Source organism: Salvia hispanica, chromosome 5 (assembly GCF_023119035.1).
Source record: "Salvia hispanica cultivar TCC Black 2014 chromosome 5, UniMelb_Shisp_WGS_1.0, whole genome shotgun sequence".
Taxonomy (NCBI): Eukaryota; Viridiplantae; Streptophyta; class Magnoliopsida; order Lamiales; family Lamiaceae; genus Salvia; species Salvia hispanica.
Genome location: NC_062969.1, coordinates 23,469,379 through 23,489,758, shown reverse-complemented (window position 1 = coordinate 23,489,758; position 20,380 = coordinate 23,469,379). Strand labels below are relative to the sequence as shown.

Below are 20,380 nucleotides of genomic sequence, written 5' to 3'. Positions count from 1 at the left end.
GCACGGGCACGAGCACGAGCACTGGTGCAGGCGCGGGCTCGAGCTCGAGGCTCGAGGCACGCGGCTCGTGGCGGGCAAGCGGCGCGCGCGTGTGCACGCGTGTGGGCTCTTACAGCCCATCTTAGTCCACTATAATTATTACATGTAATAATCCTTCTTATTAAATACTAGTTTAATAAGGTTGTAACTTCCAATGCGGGATAATTAACTCTCTTAATTATTCCCTAAGCTTCTCTCATAGCTCATTTAAGTTTGCAATTTTGCACAACTTTAATCCATTATTTCTCACTCACCGGGAATCGGATTTGAGAAAATGAATATACCACGGTCATCTACTCCGAACGTAGATCGACGCTATATCATTTAATTTCACAAAATTAAATGTCTCGTTAAAATTATAATTGGTCAAAGTCCATTCACCGGCATAGATTCCAACATATCAAGGATGCGAGCAGACCACTTCGAAGGTGGAAGGCATGCGATGAGTTGTGCCATCATGATACCAGAACCTGTCCAACACGCACCAAAGACAATGAGAAGCGTAAAGTAAAATGGAAGTGTTAATTAATTTTCAATTTGTTTTTGTCCAAACTTTGAGTTTTAATCATTTGCTTCCAATTTTGAATTAGCATTAGTTGTTGCATTATATTATGTATTTCGTACATTGTTTTCAGATATTTTAGTTGGTGTTTTAGTTTTTCATGAAATTTATTATTTACTTCTGCTTTCAGTGTTGTGCAGTACCAGTAGTATTACTTAACAGCTCCATATTAGGCATTCTCATTGCAGTACATCGTCTAAGATTTTTTTTACATTACTCATTATCTTGATAATTTCGTGCATTATGTCATGCCTTGTGTACTGGGTTTCGAACATTATGTTCCGCATTATATGTGCATTATGTCATTAATTTTGTACATTATTTTAATCTCGCACACACTGCGCATTATTGAATACATTCTGTACATTATTATCTAAAATACATTATAATAAACGTTTTATACATTGCATTAGTTCATTCCTGCCGTACATTAATATGAATCCCTTAATTTATCTGCAAAAACCATCAATCCATAATTCATTACAAAAACATAGAGCCATTCATCAAAACAAAACGAATAAGTTTTCCACAAAAGGACAAACATCCATCCATCCAAAACAAACTCAGTAGGACATCTCCTGAAATATAGATTGCCATCCTTCTTATTCCTAGCTTGTTTAGCTTGCTCCTCAGCCGCTGCCTCGTTAACCTGAGGTATTCCATGACTTGATGAAGCTGACATATCTTCCCCGATGTCCCCATCCTGAAGATTTCGTGCTCTTTTGGTACCTATTCAAAAATAATTTCGTAGAGTGGATAAAAAATGTAAATATACAACCTCTATATGTAGGTTTTCAAAAAAATAATGTACAAAACAACATATATTTTTAGGTTTTAATAGAAATTTTTTTGTATGCGTTATTTTTTTGGAAATGGGTATAAAATAATAAGTTTGGTTTATAATAATGTCTATCTAGTTGAAGATAATGTAATAACATATGGTGTATTGTTTATCTATAATGTACTACTGAACACATATAATGTAGCAAAACAATAGCTATTATTGTACTAAACTATATGCATGATGTAGCTTAAATGAATGTAAAATGTACCACCTACCCATACTGTATTGATTCCTACATAATAATGTAAAACCTCTTCCCATGAATGAACTTAGATCTGGAAAAGCCAAAAAATATATATGATTGACTGATGATACATGATGCACAAATCAAAATATATGATGTAGCAAACAAGAGGCAGCACAATAGCAGCATTTCATGTACTAAATTATATGCATGATGTATCTTAAATGAATGCACAATGTATCACCTAAACATAATGTACTGATACCTAAACAATAATGTACAGCACCTGCACATAAATGAAGGTATATCTGGAGAAGGTCAAAAAAATTATGATGTACTGCTATGTATCTATGATGCACAAATGAAAAAATATGATGTAGCACTAAAAGATGCGGCAGAATAACAGTTATTCATGTACTAAATTACATGCATGATGCAGCTTAAATGAATGCACAATGTATCACCTAAAAATAATGTACTAATTCCTAAATAATAATGTACAACAGCTTCCCATAAATGAAGGTATATCTAGAGAAAAACAAGTAAACATGAACAATGTACAACACCAACCCAAAAATACAGTTTCATTTAGTAAGCTATGAATGTACTAATGTGTACACATGATGTAACATAAAATTCTCAACAATGCGTACAACTAGGTTAACAATGTTAAGTAAAACTAACAAGCCAAACAATCGTCTACCTATTGATTGTCTAGCAGGCCTCTTCGAAGCGGTTCAATTGTTGACCATTTTTACCAAAGCCCTTAACTTGTTGTAAGTCATCAAACAAACGATGTTGAATTAGCCACTAATCCCAAGGCATTATACGAAACAACAAAGGGGAAAGACATAGAATCGTATTAGGTAATTATTAATTGCAAAACCCAAATGAACAATGGCACATCGATTTACAAAATCTTCACAATTATCGCAGAATGGAATGGAATAATACACAATCAACAACTCAAGCCCTGGAAAAATGCTCAACAACAAAAACCCTCAACGATTCTCAATGTACAAAAAAATTACGAGCAGTTCCTAAATGTATACTGACCGATTTGCCTGGGTGTGCGCCGTTCGTCACGAAGACATAGTGGTTTTTGTTGTTTTGAGAGTAATGGGTATACATCGTTCGTCGCCTGGGGGTAGGGTGTACGCTGGTGTTTGTGGTTATTGTGGCGGCTAGGTTTTAGGTTTTTGAGAGTAATGGAAGAGAGACGGTGGTTGGAAGTTGAAAGTAATGGGGGAAGAAAGTGGGAGAAAAATGAATCAACGCTGAAAAAGAAAACCCATAAATTTCGTAGAGATTGAACCGTCATCTCTCAAATACCCAAAATGCCCAATAATGTAAAATTACAGTAACATAATGTAGCGACATACATTTAATCACATCCATCAGATTACTAGATCTAAGGGATGAAATTAGTCCTATGTTTTATACAAGGGGGAAAAGGAGTATAATGCTACCCTATTTATAGGTTTATGTTAAAATGACAACGCTTCTTAAAGTGACACCGTGACACCACATATCCAGCAATATTATAAACGCTACACAACAATATTATAAACGCTACACAATAATCTATAGATTGCTGTATAGCGTGTTGGATATTGTTGACCGAGAAAAAATTATTGTATACAGTGTTGTATATTGCTGATCGAGATTTTTACACTTGAGCATTTTTTTATTGCCACATGGCAGTTTATTATTCGTCCACGTATACAAATGATTGGCTAGGAATGATGGTATGGTGTTATTTTAAGAGGTGTTGTCATTTTAACGCACCCCTTTATTTATATGCTATTATTTAATTATACTCAAAATTAAAACCCTAAATTGAAAGTTTGAATCATCAGCTGTTTAGTCCGCCTCCACCCCCTGCTCTCTCTAAGATTGTAACCCTAAATCCCGCCACCTCTCCACCACCAAGCCGCAAGCATCGTTCTTCCATCAAGCAGCTCCGGCCAACCCCCTCCATGCCGTCAGGGAGAGACCTCAGAAGCCAGAAGGTTTGTCTCACGCACCACAACGATTCCGACACCACTCCACAGCACCACGCCGACGTCGCTCCACAGCTTCACGCCGTCGTCTCCACAGCTTCAACTCCAGGTAAAACTCACAGCTGCAACTTCAATTGTGTGAGCCTCCCTAAACCCATAGCTACATCTTAAATGGCAGCCGCTGCTGCAATTATGCAAAGATGAAGAAAGAGATTTGATATACTGCAATTTTGCAAAGATGAAGAAAGGGATTTGATATCTGCAATTATGTGCAGCTGTGCTTGCTGAAACTTTATGTGTTGTTTTTTTTAGATTTTCGGTTTAGAATTTTCGGTTTTAGATTTTACGGTTTTTTGGTTTTTTATATAATTTCAGTTTTTCGGTTTAATTCGGTTTTTTAGGTTCGGTTTTCGGTTTTTCAGTTTTTTCAGTTTTCGGTCGGTTCGGTTACAGTTTTAGCCTAAATTCGGTTTTTCGGGTTCGGTTTGGTTTGGGCCAAAAACCGAACCAAAACCCGAATGCTTAATTAGGATTGATTTATAGATAAAAATAGAAAAAAAGATCGGATATTTGTGTATCCGCATTGGGTATCAGGTGTACCTGCACGAGGGATCGGGTGGGATTTTCCCTCAAATCGGGCGCGGGTTCCCGCTGGTACCTGTTTCGACATTCCTAATTAGAATAGAAATGTCTATATGTCAATTGATATTCAGAGTATTGCAATGATCATCTATGCATTAGTTGGTATCTGAATTCTAAAGTTTTGCAACGATCCTTCTTTACAAGTTACAATAGTTGTTATCAGTGTGCATTGGGCATTGGTCCCCCTAGATAAGTGCGGTTTGAATTTCCAAATTCGAACTATGCATACCAAAGTCATGCCTTGATTTGTGTGCCCAATTTCGGTACATGTGGTCCAAATTTTCCATCTTCGAACCTCGCATACTAAAGTTTCGCATGCTATATCTAAAAAACGTTGCTCTCTACGTCCACCATATTAGAGTCTAATTTTTTTTTTTCGTCCGCCATTAAATATCTCACTTCATTATTTTTGGCATGTGGACTCCATATTACACCAATTCATTTCACTCACATTTTATTACAAAATTAATATAGTAGTATAAAATTAGGATAATATTTTTTACTAATTGTTTCAAATCACTTTCTTTTACGAAGAAGTTAAACAATTTCTTAAAACCTGAGCACTAAAAAATAAGATAGCCGGAGGGAGCATTATATATAAATATAAATAGGTAAAAGAAGGTAAAAATGAATGACTTAAATGAAGGAATTATAGCTTATAAATTAAACTTGGTTATATATTTGAGGGGGCATAAGTTTTAATTTTGAATATCAAATAGTACTACGTTGGATGAGTAGCAAATGAAATATATAGCGTGTTTGATATGTAACGAATGAATGGCACATGCAAAATGGTGGGTCAGATAGGCGTGGAGGTGGCATAGCAGCGGAAGCGCAGGATATCCTGTTCGCATCCCGTGCACAGAAATATGTCGGGCACAGCGTGATGGTCAGGGATGCGCACGCAGCTGGTGTGGTGCCACGCTCGGCACAGATCGCACGACACCATCCTCTCCCCATCATCATCCCTCGCCCCACAAACGCAGTTCACCACCGGCCCCTCCTGGTAAACCTCCCCCTCCCCCTGCCTACACACCAACTCCACCTTACTCCCCGCCCTCACCACCGCCTCCGTCCCTTGCGGCCTCATCGCCTCCGCCGCCATGTTCCTCAGCGCCACGTACGTCTCCCCGAACGTCCTCTCCGCCTCGCGCCTCACCTCATCGAACGTCGCGCCGCTCCTCACCACGACGCAGTGGTACGGCGTCGCCGCCACTTCCTGATCCGCATTATTAAGGATATTCACCCTGCAGTAGATCTTCTTCTTGCTTCCTTCCTCCACCGGCGTCCGGTACTCTTTCGCAAGATGCTTGGCGTCGAGAATGACTCTCGACGCCAAGTGGATGGCGGCGAATGCCCCATTCCTAGTGATGGGATTGTGATCGCCAAGAATGTTGGAGTACAGGCAGAGCAAGTCCTTGACGAGCTGAGCCCAAGAGATCTTCTGCTGCGGCCTTAAATTGGCTTCTTGTTTGGAGAATGTTGTAGAAACATCCTCCAAACAATACTCCAGCACTTTGGTGACGGGGTTTAAACACCTCCTCACCAGGTACTTCCCCACCATGTGGTTCCCGAGGGACTTGAGCACGAAGTCGAGGAGGCCCGTGTCGCCGATGTAGGCGCGGGCCACGTCCCGCACGTGCTGGCGCGACACCCACTGGAACTCGGCGCGCTTCAGGGCCTCCACCACCACGTGGATCGCCTTCTCCACGCGCTTCGGGGACCACCGGCACGACGCGTCCGACATGATGGCCGAGTAGCCGCTGCTCTCCTCGGAGACCCTGAATTTCAGTTCCAGCATGAAATGGAACACGTCGCCTAACGTCATGAGGGAATGGCTCGACAGCTGCTGGTAGCGGCAGAATATGACTTGAATCTCGCTCCCGAATCCGAATTGATGAGCGATTAGGGTTAGGGGAACGTTTTGGATGGTTTTGATTGCGTTTTGGTACATTTCTTTATCGACGCCGTAGCTTCCGCGCTTAAATGTGTAGTCCCATTGCCCGAACCAAGGCCTTCCGTAGGCGACACTGTGGAGCAATCGCAGCTCCATCCCTTTCTTGTTCGCCGAGTCTCTCAAACTCACCTCCCTGCAATTAATAATACTATCATCAACTATATAAATATTTAAGGCCTCGGGCATTAACTACTCTGCCACTAGGACAACACACGCACACATGAATTCTCTATGTATATATACAGACCTAGCTCCTAAACCGGAGCATAACCGGTCCCAGAACTCCATGATCTGGTAGCCAGGCAGACCGGATCCACCGTTGATGCAAAGGAGATGACCGAATCCGTTGGAGTGGAGGACACCATGCAGACTGTGGGTCTCCCTATGCAACTCGATGGCGTTGGTCTTTGCGTATTCATCAGAGCCGGATTTAGAGGGCAATAGGAAATGGTAGTTCTTGTTGCAGATCATGTGATGGCCCCAACCTGAGCTATTGCAATAACAAGGAATTAACATTAGTAGAGAAATTGTTAAACTAGTAATTATTAGGGTTATCTTATTTGCGGGTACCTGTGTAGCGGCAGTGGGTGCAGGAGAAGTCTACGGGCTCTTCGACAACAAAGAGAAGGAGAGGATGGCGGCGCGACTCAAGCTGGAAGGACCAGGTGGACGCTGGGTTGGTCTCGACCTGGCCGAACTCGAGGAGGGCTCGGATGTTTTCGAGGAAGGAGCCGTTGGAGGCGGCCGGGTAGCCTCTGGCGCCGAAAACTTTGAATTTGAACACCTTGTCGCCCCTCTTCCTCTTGCGGCTCAGGTCGAGCTGAGACATGATGATTCCTGTTGTTGTTGATGATTTTGAGGAGGTGTATATGTAGAATGTATGATCAGAAATCATGCGCATGGTGCCAAGTGAATATACATAAATTGAATGGGATTTAGAGTTTATGTAAATGGGTCTCACTATGTGCATGACCTCTTCCGAAATCAACGTAGTAGTGCTAAACTATCGCTGTGGCCACATGCATGACTGCTTTTCCCTACTATTCTTTAATCACTGTTTCAACTTCTCCGTTGCTCATCTCATCTAACTGCATTTACCTTTTTCTTCTATTTTTCACTCCATCATATTTCCAAATTACAAATTTTTTATTATCCACATGAAATGGTAATATCTACACTCATTATAAGGGTGTTTTTTAGGCGGACAATGGAATGTTGTTATATTTAGATCAAGCAATGTTGTTGGCCAACTACCGTTCATGAAATGGAAGAAAATGTAATAGTAATAAATAATTTTGTAACGGTGCAAATAAATGATTTGGTCTAAAATGCAAAAGTTAGGTGACTACGACTGGAACTAGAAAACATTTTAGCTGCTGGAGAAAGCAAATACTAATAATCTATGTAACTATAAAGTTTATATAGCCCGTAATTTACTGCATACATAATTAACATGGTGTTACATTTACACACTCCATCCAAACACATAAGTTTTGCTTTCTCACAATAATCAAATTCTCAGTAAAATATCTCCCCACTAATGTGTAAACAGAGCTCGATCCACAAGGAGGAAATTGATATGATTAAATAAATCACCTAATTAAGTTACATCTACAGGTTTCAATCTTGATTGATTAAATGAAATTACTAAAAACTAATGCACCACATAAACGAAGAATAAATCACAAAGTTGAAGATGTTGCTCCTACCAAAACTAAACTAATTGAAAACCATAGACATGGAATAAAAGCAAAAAGTATCCAATCATCTTATATAATTACAGTACATGTTTAAGAGAAAAAGAAAATTATAGTTTAGGCACACATTATGAACTTAAGAACAACAAAATAAAAAAACCAAAAAAAAAACATGAAATTCATGGGGTGACCAAGATGAAGATATGGCTTGATGGAGTGGATTCTCTTCAATTCTCCTTGCCGACCCATCCCGTCCCGTCCCGTCCCTCCCTCTCCTTCTCCTTCTTATTCTTACTGTATTATCTTTTGTGTGGAACAAGTCCCACTTATTTGGGGAGAGTGCCATAGCTGCCTGTTACAGACGTGCTCCGTAACAAAACCGGGGGGCTGTCTCCGTGCTAGGTTTTGATAAGTTCCGTCATCTCAAAGAGCCGGTGGCGTAAAAAAAGAAGGATTGCTGGCGCGGGTTTTCCCGTCGGCAGCGTGATGCACGAAGTATCTTGATTTGCAAGTTATGGTTGGGCAAAATATTTCATTCACAAAAATCAAGTTCATTTTATAGTCTAAGGGGTTTGACGTAACCTAAACATTCGGAAAGAACCAACAAAGAAAACCCGAACGGGGCTAATAATTTAGGCCCGACTCAACAAAGAATTAAAATAGTTCCAAAAATACAAAAATAAATAAACATGGAAATATTACTAAAATAGTTTGCTACTTCTATTTGGTGAGGAAGTCGTGATATTTCTCCGGAGGTTTGATGTTCTTCTGTGGCCGGCTTATCCACGTTGTCTTGTTCCCCAGCCTGCTCGCTGGGTCGGGTGTTGCTTCATCCTCTGCCGTTAACTCTTGCTCCTTCTCATCATTCGTGTTCTCTTCGTCCACTGTCGCGGTGCTCTCTGGAATGTCTGTTGTGTTGCCCCTCAAGCTCTCTTTTCTTCTTTTTTCCTCGTGTGCCTTGAGCATGTCATGTGCAAGCTCTGGCACATATAGTCCACGCATTCTACACTTTTTCACGAAAGATATCCTTTGCTCCTCAAACTTTCAATCGCATCCTTGACAATCTGCTCCATGGGAGTATATTTCAAACCCAGATCGATCAATTTCTTCAATGCAGCCTGGCTCCCCACTGATCCATGGTGTTTTTCTTCACTAGACCTGTGTTACTATAACTAATTACTACAACCAAATCATAGGAGTAGAGCAGGAGTATCATACCTGGGCAGCTTGTATTGAGGGTAGTGTCTCTCCATCTGTTGGGCAAATTCATGGTAACGTGATAAAGATTCAACACACAGATGCCTCCCGGCTGCTGATCTATTCTCATACAACAATATGTGAGCAAGAGCCACATCTTTCACATGTACTAATGATGCCATCAAGAATCTTCCAAAATCACAACCTAGCCACACCCAAAGTCCAAATGATAATTAATTAAGCTCTAGAATATATATGCAGAGGTTGCCTAATAATCTAAAACTGCTGACCAACTAATTGAAAGTGAGTACCCTCAAGTGTGCGAACCATCAATTGCATGCTCAAATTTAAAGCTGGGGGGAGTATCGGACCGACCACCATTCCTGGATTCACCACAACCAAATCCACACCATTTTCCTTGCCAAATTTCCATGCAGCCTTTTCAGCAAGTGCTTTCGACAGAGGATACCAAAGCTAATGCCAAAACAACGTGTATAAAGTGCAATTTTAATTAAAGTCTGCATAAAAACAAAATGAAGGAGCTGGAGCACCAACAGAATCATAAATAACAAGACATACCCCATTTTGGCGGCAATAGTCCTCGTCAACCCATGAATCTTCACTCAAATCTGCCAAACTGCTAGGGCTTGCACTTGTACTCATGGAAGATATAGAAGACGTGATGACCACGCGCCCAACGCCCAGATTTTTGGCCGCCCGCAGCACATTCAGGGTCCCCTTAATTGCAGGGTCCAGCAGCTTCCGCTAAATCCACAGCTAATTAATTAATTACTAATCAACCAAACCAAAATAACAAATATATATCAATATATGCATGCAATTTAAAAACAAAGCTAGTAGCTGTGGATTACAATTGCATCGGATTACAACCCACAGCGGATCCAGAAACTGATAATAGTGGGGTCGAAATAAATGAAATAACCAACTCAATTATTTGGAATGTAGGAAATATATATTTAAATAATTAATTTTAATAAAATATATTAAAATTTAAATAGCACTATGTTATGCTGTGCATGATAATTGGCTTCAATGAGCATTCAAAATCTGAAAACGACTAAATATAATTTTATTATTAAAATTGCCAAAAGTCAAAATATATTCAACTAATAATCCTTTATGATATACTATAGCAATTTAATATAGTCTCGTTAAGATAAGCAAAGTAATGAAATTAATAACCAGCATATTAATTATTATGTTTATTTAAAATAGGATAAAAATGAATTTACGGATTAGAGAAAAGAATATACTACCAATTATTGATTAGTACTCCGACAACTAAGTTGAAAAATAAAAATCTCCTTATAGAAAAAGTAAAAATATCATAATGAATGTTGAAACTTATGCTAAAGTATACGTATTCAATATTATCAAGCTAAAATTGTAATGGTAAAATTGACAAAACCTGAGGATCGTCGACTTGATCGATGGTACTAGGGGAAGCGACATGGAAGACGCCGGCGGCACTGCTGATTGCAGCAGCAATGGAGCCATATTCAAGCAGATCAATTTGGAAGAGGCGAAGTCGGGAATCAGCTCCTTCCATGGCTTCCAAGTGCTTCGTTTCTCTCTCGTCTGCTAGATCTTTGATGGTGGCGCGGACGGTGTAGCCACGGCGGAGAAGAAGGTGGACGATCCAAGAGCCAATGAAGCCGCTAGCGCCGGTGACACAGACTATTTCTCCTTTCTTATCCGCCATTGTTTAATATTTGTATTGTGCATTTGCGTGATCACAACCTCTATATATAGCCATACAAACAAGGATAGAACATCCTGCAAACAGTATTTCAATGCACGCAATATGATAGTACTAGTAAATGGCTTCTCTTATTTCACAATATGAAACTACACTTTACATACATATACGTACGTAGTTGATAATGGATAAGGTAATCCTCATCTCATCATCCCTAATCCAGGTTTATCTATAATTCTATTCATATCCTTATCTATTATTCCATCCTTATCTCTAATTTAGTCTACATAATTCCAGATTTATACATATGGAAAAAAGTAAGAAATATATATTTCTAGAAATATGTAGAATGAGGACCAATTTTCAATAAAACCAAATCTCATCATCTCACCGATATCAGAATTGAGAGAGATAATTTATTATTTTTGCTATAAATCAACATTAGGCATTTACAAATGCAACAACAAGACTGGAAATAGAAGACATTTTTGCTGCTGGAGGAAGCAAATAACACTACATAATTAACATACTACCTCCGTCTCCCAAATTTTGATACGATTTGACCCGGCAAGAGTTTTAAGAAATGTAATGGAAAGTGTGCTGAAAAAGTTGGTGGGATGTGAGTCCTACTTTTAAAGTATTAGTTTTATAAAAAAATGTGAATAGGAATGAGTTAGTGGAATAGGGGATCCACTACCAAAAATGGTAAAAAGTGAAGTGTGTCAAACTTTCAGGGACAAACCGAAATAGTAAACTGTGTCAAAATTCGAGGGACAGAGATAGTACTCCCTCCGTTCCTTCATAGTTGAGTCATTTTTCCATTTCGTGAAGTTCCCTCATAGTTGAGTCATTTCCATATATAGTACTACCTCCGTCCCCCAAAATTTGCTACACTTTGACCCAACACGGGTTTTAAGAAATGTAATGGAAAGTGAGTTGAAAAAGTTGGTGGGATGTGGGTCCTACTTTTAAAGTATTAGTTGTATAATAAAATGTGAGTAGGAATGAGTTAGTGGAATATGGGCTCCACTACCAAAAATGGTAAAAGTGAAGTGTATCAAATTTTCAGGGACGGACCAAAATAGTAATATGTATCAAATTTTCAGGGACAGAGGTAGTAACTTTTTTCCTCTTTCTTACTTTACTCTCTCTTACTTTATTCTCTCTACTTTATTCACTTTTTACTTTATTCTCTCTATCTTTTTCTCTTTCTTACTTTTTTATCTATTTATTTAACACACTTAACATTCATTTCTTAAACTCCATGCCGAAAAGTTCCGCCTCAACTATGAGGAAACGGAGGGAGTACTATTTTAATGTGGTTTTACATCCACTGCTGACGGAACCAGCATAGGCCAAGCCCCCGCTCAAGCGGGGGCTTAGCCGGAGATGTCCGCCTATTTATACAAGAAATAGCAACGTTCGCCAGTTTTACAGGAAGCTTGAAAATGGGAGAGAAAGGGCGCAGAGGAGAGAGAAAGGGGAGGGTGAAAGGGGCAGAGGAGAGAAAGTGAAAGTAGGGGCAGTAGCGAAATCAGGATTTTATGACCGGGGACCCAAGTCACTATTAGTAGTTATAGGGTTCATTCGATGTTTGTGATATCGGAAGCTCAAAATAATTAATATTTAATATTTTTTCAATTTTTATGTAAGAATATCATAGATGGAAACAGATTTTCAATTATAAAGTGACAAAGATTTAAAATTAAAATAATTATTAGTATAAAAAATAACAAATAGAAAGCATGTTCCAAAAAATATAAAGTGAAGAGAATTAGAATATACGTAGTAATATTGCATTAGAATAAAGAAAAGAGAAAAAGAAAACTAGCATATGTAAAAAAAGAGAAATATGCATTAGAATAAAGAAAGAAAAATATAAATTAGAATAAAGAAAATAGAAAAAAACTAGCATATGTAGAAAAAGAGAAATATGCATTAGAATAAAGAAAAAACAAAAAAAAAACTAGCATACGTAGGAAAAGATAAATATGCGTTAGAACAAAGGAAAAAGAGAAATATGCATTAGAATAACCACTTTTTTCTATCCAAATACATATTCAACCATTTTTTCTCTTTCCATTTAATACTTCTATCCACTATTTTTCTCTTCTATTAACCACATCAACCAACAACTTCTAAAATTTTATATAAACTAAGAAATGTGTCATGACCTCTTAGTCAAGAGACTAAGACCATTACCACTCCACCACAAGCATTTCCTGGTAATAACATGACATTAGTTATTATTATATTAAAATAATTTTTTTTATTTACTCAAACTAATTATTCAAGTTTATTTATATTATAGTGAGTATGTATTAATATAATAATATAGGGGTGTGTTAGGGTCCTTACAGCATCTTAGTGTAAAACACAGCACAAATCACAGTCCTTGGATCATTAGATTGGATGGTTATGATTAGTTACATTACCATACTAAAAATCTACATTATTAGCCGAGGTACATTATTAGACTAGAAATGTACATTGTAAGACTAAAACAATACATTATTAAACTAAAATGCTACATTATTATCCGAGCTACATTATTTGTCTAAAATTCTACATTATTAGATGACACATGACATTAATCTAACCGTTATATCATAGGATCCAATGGACTGCAAGTGTTTTGAGTTTTACTTATACTTAACGTTCTGACCTGAATACATCCCTAATAATATATTTATCATCTACAGTTCACTCTTTTTACTAAATTTAACTATTATTTGTATAATATAGTTACAGGGAAGTGATCAGGTCAATAAGTGAAATTCTGTCAAAAATCAAAGCAAATCTCAGTCATTGGATCTTGTGATGTAATCGTTAGATTAATGTCACGTGTCATCTAATAATGTAGATTGTGTAGTCTAATAATGTAACGCGCTTTACTCGAATAATGTAGATTGTGTAGTGCAATAACGTAGTTTGGCTAATAATGTAACACTTTTACTGTAATAATGTAGCTCGGATATTATTATCATAACCATCCAATCTAAGGATCCAAAGGCTGGGATTTGCTTTGATATTTTACATGATTTCACTTATTGACTATAGTGCACCCCTATAATTACATTATGTAAATATAAGTAGTTATACCTAAGATTTATAATAAAGTATTTACTATATAGTATATTTTTTTTATCAAAACTAATTAATAATTCATATTTATTTATATATTTTTCCATAAATGTTTTTTGAATTATTATGAATTATCTATTTTTAAATCTAAAATATTAAAAAATTTATTCACACTAACTTGTGTAATTCATATATTTAATTATATTTATTGATAAAAAAATTAATAGATTTTATCATTCATTAAATTGAATATATTTTATATAATTTTTAATAGTAAAACGGTTCGATCAGTGGTTCACCCGGTCGGACCGGTTGAACCATGAACCAATAGCTTCGCCAATTCACTCACCAGTCCAGTTTTTAAAACATTGCTATAAGAGCATCTCCAAAGGAAAGAGGTGTATAGAAAGGTATATAATTTTTTAAACATAAAATAATAGTACAAAAAATTCATTAAAAAACATAAAGTGTGATACCTTCTCAAATACCTTCTCCCTTGTAGAATGGTTTTTCATGAAAAAAAGGCAAATATGGTAGTTATAACATGTTACCTCTCCATCAATGGAGAGGTAAAGATACCTCTTCAAAATGGGGAAAGGTATTAACCTTCTCAAATACCTCTCCCCTTGGAGAATGATTTTTCATGAAAAAAAGGTAAAAATGGTAGTTATATAAGTTGAGAAGGTATATTTCTCATTTACCTTCTCAAAAAGGTAATAATACCTTCTTAAAAAGTAATGGACTCCAAGAGAAGAGGGTAAATTAAGAAGGCAAATAAAAATAACTAGCTTTTTACATTTTCTTCTAAGAAGGGGTAAAGATACCTTCTCAAAATGAAAGAAGGTATAATACTTCCCCAAATACATTTTTCATTGGAGCATGAAATTTTATCAAGAAGAGGTAAATATGGTAGTTATTTCTCTTTACCTCTCCATTTACCCTTTCCCTTAGAGCATCTCCAAAGGGAAAAGGTATATAGAAAAGGTATATCATCTATATACCTCCTCAAAAAGTGAAATATACCCTTCCAAAAAGAAACATCCTCCAAAGGAAAATGGTATATAGAGAGGTAAATGATTTTTTAAACATAAAATAATAGCACAAAATGCATTAAAAAAAACATAAAGTGTGATACCTTCTCAAATACCTTCTCCCTTGAGGAATGATTTTTCATGAAAAGAAGACAAATATGGTAGTTATAAGATTTTATCTCTCCATTAATGGAGAGGTAAAGATACCTCTTCAAAATGGGAAAAAGTATAATACCTTCTCAAATACATCTTTCCTTAGGAGAATGATTTTTCATGAAAAAAAAGATAAATATGGTAATTATATTAGTTTACCTCTCCATTTAGCTCTCCCCTTGGAGATGTTCTTAGAGATGCTCTAATAGGATATTTGCTCCCGAAGATAATAAGGGCATCGGTGTCGCGCTGCTAATTTATTGTTAAATTTCAACCCTAGCTTCTTTAACTGGTTCCGTCCACAAACACTACATCAAAACATAAGTTGTGTTTTCTCACAAGATTCAAGTTCTCAATAAAATAGTTCCCGACAAATGTTAAAGCAAACTTTTATATGCTACAATAATTACATAATTTTCTACACTTTTTTCAAGAAAAATATCTTTTGCTCCTCAAACTTTCAATAGCATCCTTAACAATCTGCTCCATAGGAGCATATTCCACACCCAGATCTATTAGCTTCTTCAATGCAGCCTCGCTCTTCACTGATGCATGTTGTTTATCTTTACTAGACCTACAAAAATGTAGGACTATCTTTAGGAAACCTGTGTAACTATAACTAACTACAACCAAGTCATAGGTAATCTGTACTGAAATACAATTTTGTATAGCACATAAATCCCCAACACTATCAATATATTCTCAATGAGAAACATGTGTTTTCTACGGTATGCTATAAGAATCAATTTTCCTTTTATACTTGGAGTAAGAGTATCTTACCTGGGCAACTTGTATTCAGGGTAGGCTCTCTCCATCTGTTCAGCAAATTCATTGTAGCATGATAAAGATTCAACGCAGAGATGTCTTCCAGCTGCTGATGTGTTCTCATACAACAGTATGTGAGCAAGAGCTACATCTTTCACATGTACTAATGCCATAAAGAATCTTTCGTTAAAATCACGACCTACACCCAAAAGTGAAAATAATAAGTTTCATCAGCCATTATTTTTCTTGATAAACAAAACATCAATATCAAGATTAGAAATTTGTAGATAATTGAACGAAATGGTCAACTATAATTGGTTCTTAGTTCCATACCCTATCCTATTTAGACGTTGGTGCACTAAATGTTGACCACCATAATAGCGAGATCCATAAGGAAAAAAAGGGTAGGAGATAAAACTATTTTGGCAGCTAAGCAACTCACTGAAACTATTGAAAGTGAGTACCCTGAAGTGCGTGAACCATCAATTGCATGCTCGAATTTAAAGCTGGGGGGAGTACCGGACCAACGACCATTCCTGGATTCACCACAACAATATCCAAACCAGTTTCTTCGGCAAATTTCCATGCAGCTTTTTCAGCAAGTGCTTTTGACAGAGTATACCAAAGCTAACACCAAAATAAAATCTCAACGGTGCAAATTGCAGCAAAAGGAAAGTAAGAAATTAGGGTGAAACTTAAAAGAATAGAGAAAGCTCGAAAACTACAAGGAAAACCATAATCTACCAACTAAAGCAGTAGAACTAGATTCTTATACACTATCTACTTCTCTATTTTTACTAAGCCAAAACAGAAGAGGCAATAAAAGCTAAGGGGGTGTTCGGTTGCCAAGATTAAATCTCATGATTAAATATGTATTATATTTGGTTCATAAGATTGAACCCTACAACTTAATCCTAGATGGATAGTTTCATAATAATTAGTCATAGCCTCCCCTTCCAACTAAAATAATCTCACGACTTAATCCTAGATGGATAGTCTCATGATTATTAGTCATGGCAACCGAACGCCACCTAAGTAGCAGTCATCACAATTAAAGTATGCGCACACATGCTCCGTTAATCCAAAATAAAGGAGCACAAAAATATAAACAGAATCACAGATAAAAGCTACTCCATGATAAAATTATACCCCATTTTGGCAGCAATAATCCTCATCAACCCAAGAATCTTCACCGACGTCTGCCAGAGTGCCGGAGCCCGGAATCATGGCAGATATAGAAGACGTGACAACCACGCGCCGAACGTTGAGATTTTTGGCCGCCTTGAGTACATTTAGGGTTCCCTTAATTGCAGGGTCCAACAGCTCTCGCTAAATCCAAAGCTAATGAATTAGTAACAAACTAAAAAAGGAATTGGTAGGGATATTAATATGAAATATAACATGTGTATTGAAATGAATGGTTAATGACAATAGCATCTGATTACCCAATTATACACCAAGTAGAAATTGCAAAACTGTAATTGATTGGTTTTAAAACCTGAGGATCGTCGACTTGATCGATGATACAAGGGGAAGCGACATGGAAGACACCGGCGGCGCCCCTGATAGCGGCGGCAATGGAATCGTAGTCAAGCAAATCAATCTGGAAAAGGCGAAGGCGGAAATCAGCTCCTTCAATGGCCTCCAAGTGCTTGGTTTGTCTCTCGTCCCCTAATAATTCGATAGCAAGCAGCAGTTAGCCGAAGATCTCAAAGTCGGAACAAATTAAGTGGTGACAGACGGAGGCAGGAAGAACCTAGATTTCTGACGGTGGCGCGAACGGAGTAGCCACGGCGGAGCAGAAGGTGGACGATCCAAGAGCCAATGAAGCCGCTGGCGCCGGTGACGCAGACCACTTCTCCTTCCTTATCCGCCATGTGGACTAGTGGATAACGTAATGTTGCTCATAGTGTGGAATGTTTTGTTTTTGTATCAAGTTCAAGTATGACTAAAACAACATTTTCAAATCATTTAAAATCATCAGTCACACAAATTTCCATTTCATCGTTTACTAATGACTTTTTCATTTTGTCCTTTCCCTCTCGATCGTTTATACTGTTTAAATTGTGTGTTTATTGTTTGATTCATCATTTACATGGTTATTCATAGGATGGACAAGATTTGCAAAAAAAATACTATAATTATACAAAACTGTTGGTTTCTAGATTACAAGAGATAAAAAGCCGGCGTAATACAAACCCAAAAGGAATACAAGAGAAATAACTGAAACTGAATTACAAGGAGATCGAAACTATAAATCGTAGGAAAAAGGAAAAAGGCGAGTCGAGGAGGCCTCTTTCCGCAAGACGAGATACGCCCGGTAGCGCACTTCGGATTGGCGTTTCGTCCCCAAAGATAAAACGGATGCGTCTCTGGTGAAGCAGCACCGCTATCAACAGAGCTCCGGCGAACTGGATGGAGGAGAGGGCAGAGCTTTCGACAGAAAAACAATGCAGAGGGAGGAGAGAGTGTATGATGCAAAGTGTGAATTCTAATTTCATTGGCTTACCGCGTCATACTGACGAGGTGTCATCCCGCTTGGCTCGCTGACATAGAGCTCCGGCGAACTGGATGGAGGAGAGGGAAGAGCTTTCGACAGAAAAATAATGCAGAGGGAGGAGAGAGTGTATGATGCAGAGTGTGAATTCTAGTTTCATTGGCTTACCGCGTCATACTGACGAGGTGTCATCCCGCTTGGCTTTGGCTCGCTGACGTGGAAACGGTGGTGGTCTAAAAAGAACTAGACTCACTAGCCCTGGGCCAAGCCCACAACCAGGCCCAAGCACCAAGCCCACTGGTACGAGGCGGGGCGGGCGGCGCGTGTAGGCTCGTACAGCCCATCTTAGTCCACTATAATTATTACATGTAATAATTCTTCTTATTAAATACTCCCTCCGTCCCATTAAAAATGCAACGGTTTCCTTTTTTGGTTGTCCCATTAAAAATGAAACGTTTCCTAAAATAGAAACAACTTTATTTCTACTTTTCCATCTCTCTTACTTTACTCTCTCTTCATTAACTCACAAAACAACACTACATAAAATCTTGTGCCAATTCCCAAATGTTTCATTTTAAATGGGACGGAGGGAGTACTAGTTTAATAAGGTTGTAACTTCCAATGTGGACATTGGATAATTAACTCTCTTAATTATTCCCTAAGCTTCTCTCATAGCTCATTAAGTTTGTAATTTTGCACAACTTTAATTCATTATTTCTCACTCACCGGGAATCGGATTTGAGAAAATGAATATACCACGGTCATCTACTCCGAACGTAGATCGATACTATATCATTTAATTTCACATTTAATTTCACAAAATTAAATGCCTCGCTGAAATTTATAATTGGTCAAAGTCCATTGACCGGCATAGATTACAACAAAAACTACTAATAGTATAACCTTCATATGGGAAGTGATCCCTGATTCTAATACTTAAGTTGCCATGAAACAAATTTCTCAATTTAAGGATTCATTATTTCAGATATTGGACGGAAAGTCAATGGACAATGGTGTGTCGCTTAGTTCTACATAATTAGGAGAAAGATGTATTTTCAGGAAATTAACATGATTAAATTGTGGAGTTTTATTTAGAGCAAGCAATGTTGTTGGCCAACTAAATTAATTTTAGCAGGGAATGTGCAAATTACTTTGGCCTTAAGGCCATCCACAACAGGGATCACAGTAGTCATGAACCCCACATCATTTTTATCTCATTTCTTATTTAAGAGACATTATCTCCAACCATTCATCTTAAAACCATCTATTCCCTTCACTATTGATTCACACTATCTTATTTCTTTTTTTATTTTATTTTTGGTTGTGCTTGTGCAATCAACTGAGCAATTTCCTCTCATGGATCAACCATACTTGAATTGCGAATGCAAATGAAAATTTTTAGAGAGAAAAATGAGTGAGACATAATTTTTTGGTGTTCAAAAAATTATGTAATAATGGTATTTATAGATTATTTTGGGATAAATTGGAGAATTAAAAGATTTAAAAAAAAGGAAAAAACAGTAATAAAACGGTAATATATGGAGAAGTGGGAAATTTTTTATTAATTTTAATTATTTTCCAATTTTTTTTAAAAAAAATTAAAATTACCGCGTCCAGAAATGATGCCACCACCCCACCACGGCGTGCCACGTGGGGGGCGGCGTATGGCCCACTAGCTTGGTGCCCACCCCTCCACACCGGGAGTCCACACAGGAAGGGACACCCGCAATGGGTTCTCGCCACCGGCTCGTCCTGACGGGATGGGTCCGAGCTCCTAGCGGAGCCCCATTAAGGGTGCTCTAAGATGCGAAAGATAGTTATAGTTTTAGCTGATGTAGAAATCAAAATACAGTAGTAATTTTTTGCACAACAGGGCAACATGATTTAATTTACATCAACAGACTCGTAGTTGTGTTGGCACAAGTATGAAATTAAAAGGAAATCCCACAAATATCAAAAGCAAAGTTGGATTTTTCAAGAAAGAAATCCTTTGGTCCTCAAAGTT

General features: G+C 37.6%; 3 protein-coding genes and 1 long non-coding RNA gene across 4 annotated transcripts; all 4 read right to left on the bottom strand.

Moving 5' to 3' along the window:
• Window positions 1-1,029: 1,029 nt before the first annotated feature.
• LOC125186755 lies at window positions 1,030-2,863 on the bottom strand. The gene is made up of 3 exons (XR_007170498.1): window positions 2,686-2,863; window positions 2,333-2,399; window positions 1,030-1,330 (listed from the first exon to the last, which is right to left on the bottom strand). It is a non-coding gene; the product is annotated as an uncharacterized LOC125186755 (long non-coding RNA).
• A 2,210-nt stretch (window positions 2,864-5,073) lies between these two features.
• LOC125189676 (PHD finger protein MALE STERILITY 1) lies at window positions 5,074-7,060 on the bottom strand. Its single transcript, XM_048086929.1, has 3 exons — window positions 6,802-7,060; window positions 6,479-6,716; window positions 5,074-6,364 (listed from the first exon to the last, which is right to left on the bottom strand). Exons 1-3 carry the CDS (start codon window positions 7,058-7,060, stop codon window positions 5,074-5,076), a joined length of 1,788 nt encoding a protein of 595 aa, XP_047942886.1.
• Window positions 7,061-8,536: 1,476 nt separating this feature from the next.
• Window positions 8,537-10,996, bottom strand: LOC125187315 (phenylacetaldehyde reductase-like). Its single transcript, XM_048083876.1, has 5 exons — window positions 10,555-10,996; window positions 9,705-9,890; window positions 9,437-9,599; window positions 9,147-9,330; window positions 8,537-9,086 (listed from the first exon to the last, which is right to left on the bottom strand). The coding sequence occupies exons 1-5, from the start codon at window positions 10,846-10,848 to the stop codon at window positions 8,942-8,944; spliced, it is 972 nt and encodes a 323-aa protein (XP_047939833.1). The 5' UTR covers window positions 10,849-10,996; the 3' UTR covers window positions 8,537-8,941.
• A 4,359-nt stretch (window positions 10,997-15,355) lies between these two features.
• LOC125187214 (phenylacetaldehyde reductase-like) lies at window positions 15,356-17,824 on the bottom strand. The gene is made up of 6 exons (XM_048083759.1): window positions 17,635-17,824; window positions 17,377-17,549; window positions 17,028-17,207; window positions 16,343-16,505; window positions 15,894-16,077; window positions 15,356-15,687 (listed from the first exon to the last, which is right to left on the bottom strand). Exons 1-6 carry the CDS (start codon window positions 17,753-17,755, stop codon window positions 15,543-15,545), a joined length of 966 nt encoding a protein of 321 aa, XP_047939716.1. The 5' UTR covers window positions 17,756-17,824; the 3' UTR covers window positions 15,356-15,542.
• Between the last annotated feature and the right edge of the window lie 2,556 nt (window positions 17,825-20,380).

Excerpts from the sequence above, each read along its gene's own strand:
- LOC125189676 (XM_048086929.1), bottom strand. The coding sequence starts at position 7,060 with ATGTCTCAGCTCGACCTGAGCCGCAAGAGGAAGAGGGGCGACAAGGTG. Across the intron at positions 6,717-6,801 it reads CACCCACTGCCGCTACACAG|GTTGGGGCCATCACATGATC; the intron begins GTACCCGCAAAT and ends GCAATAGCTCAG. Across the intron at positions 6,365-6,478 it reads TGCTCCGGTTTAGGAGCTAG|GGAGGTGAGTTTGAGAGACT; the intron begins GTCTGTATATAT and ends TATTAATTGCAG.
- LOC125187315 (XM_048083876.1), bottom strand. The coding sequence starts at position 10,848 with ATGGCGGATAAGAAAGGAGAAATAGTCTGTGTCACCGGCGCTAGCGGC. Across the intron at positions 9,600-9,704 it reads ACTATTGCCGCCAAAATGGG|CTTTGGTATCCTCTGTCGAA; the intron begins GTATGTCTTGTT and ends TTTTGGCATTAG. Across the intron at positions 9,087-9,146 it reads CCTCAATACAAGCTGCCCAG|GTCTAGTGAAGAAAAACACC; the intron begins GTATGATACTCC and ends ATAGTAACACAG.
- LOC125187214 (XM_048083759.1), bottom strand. The coding sequence starts at position 17,755 with ATGGCGGATAAGGAAGGAGAAGTGGTCTGCGTCACCGGCGCCAGCGGC. Across the intron at positions 16,078-16,342 it reads GATGGTTCACGCACTTCAGG|GTCGTGATTTTAACGAAAGA; the intron begins GTACTCACTTTC and ends TTTTGGGTGTAG. Across the intron at positions 15,688-15,893 it reads CCTGAATACAAGTTGCCCAG|GTCTAGTAAAGATAAACAAC; the intron begins GTAAGATACTCT and ends ACATTTTTGTAG.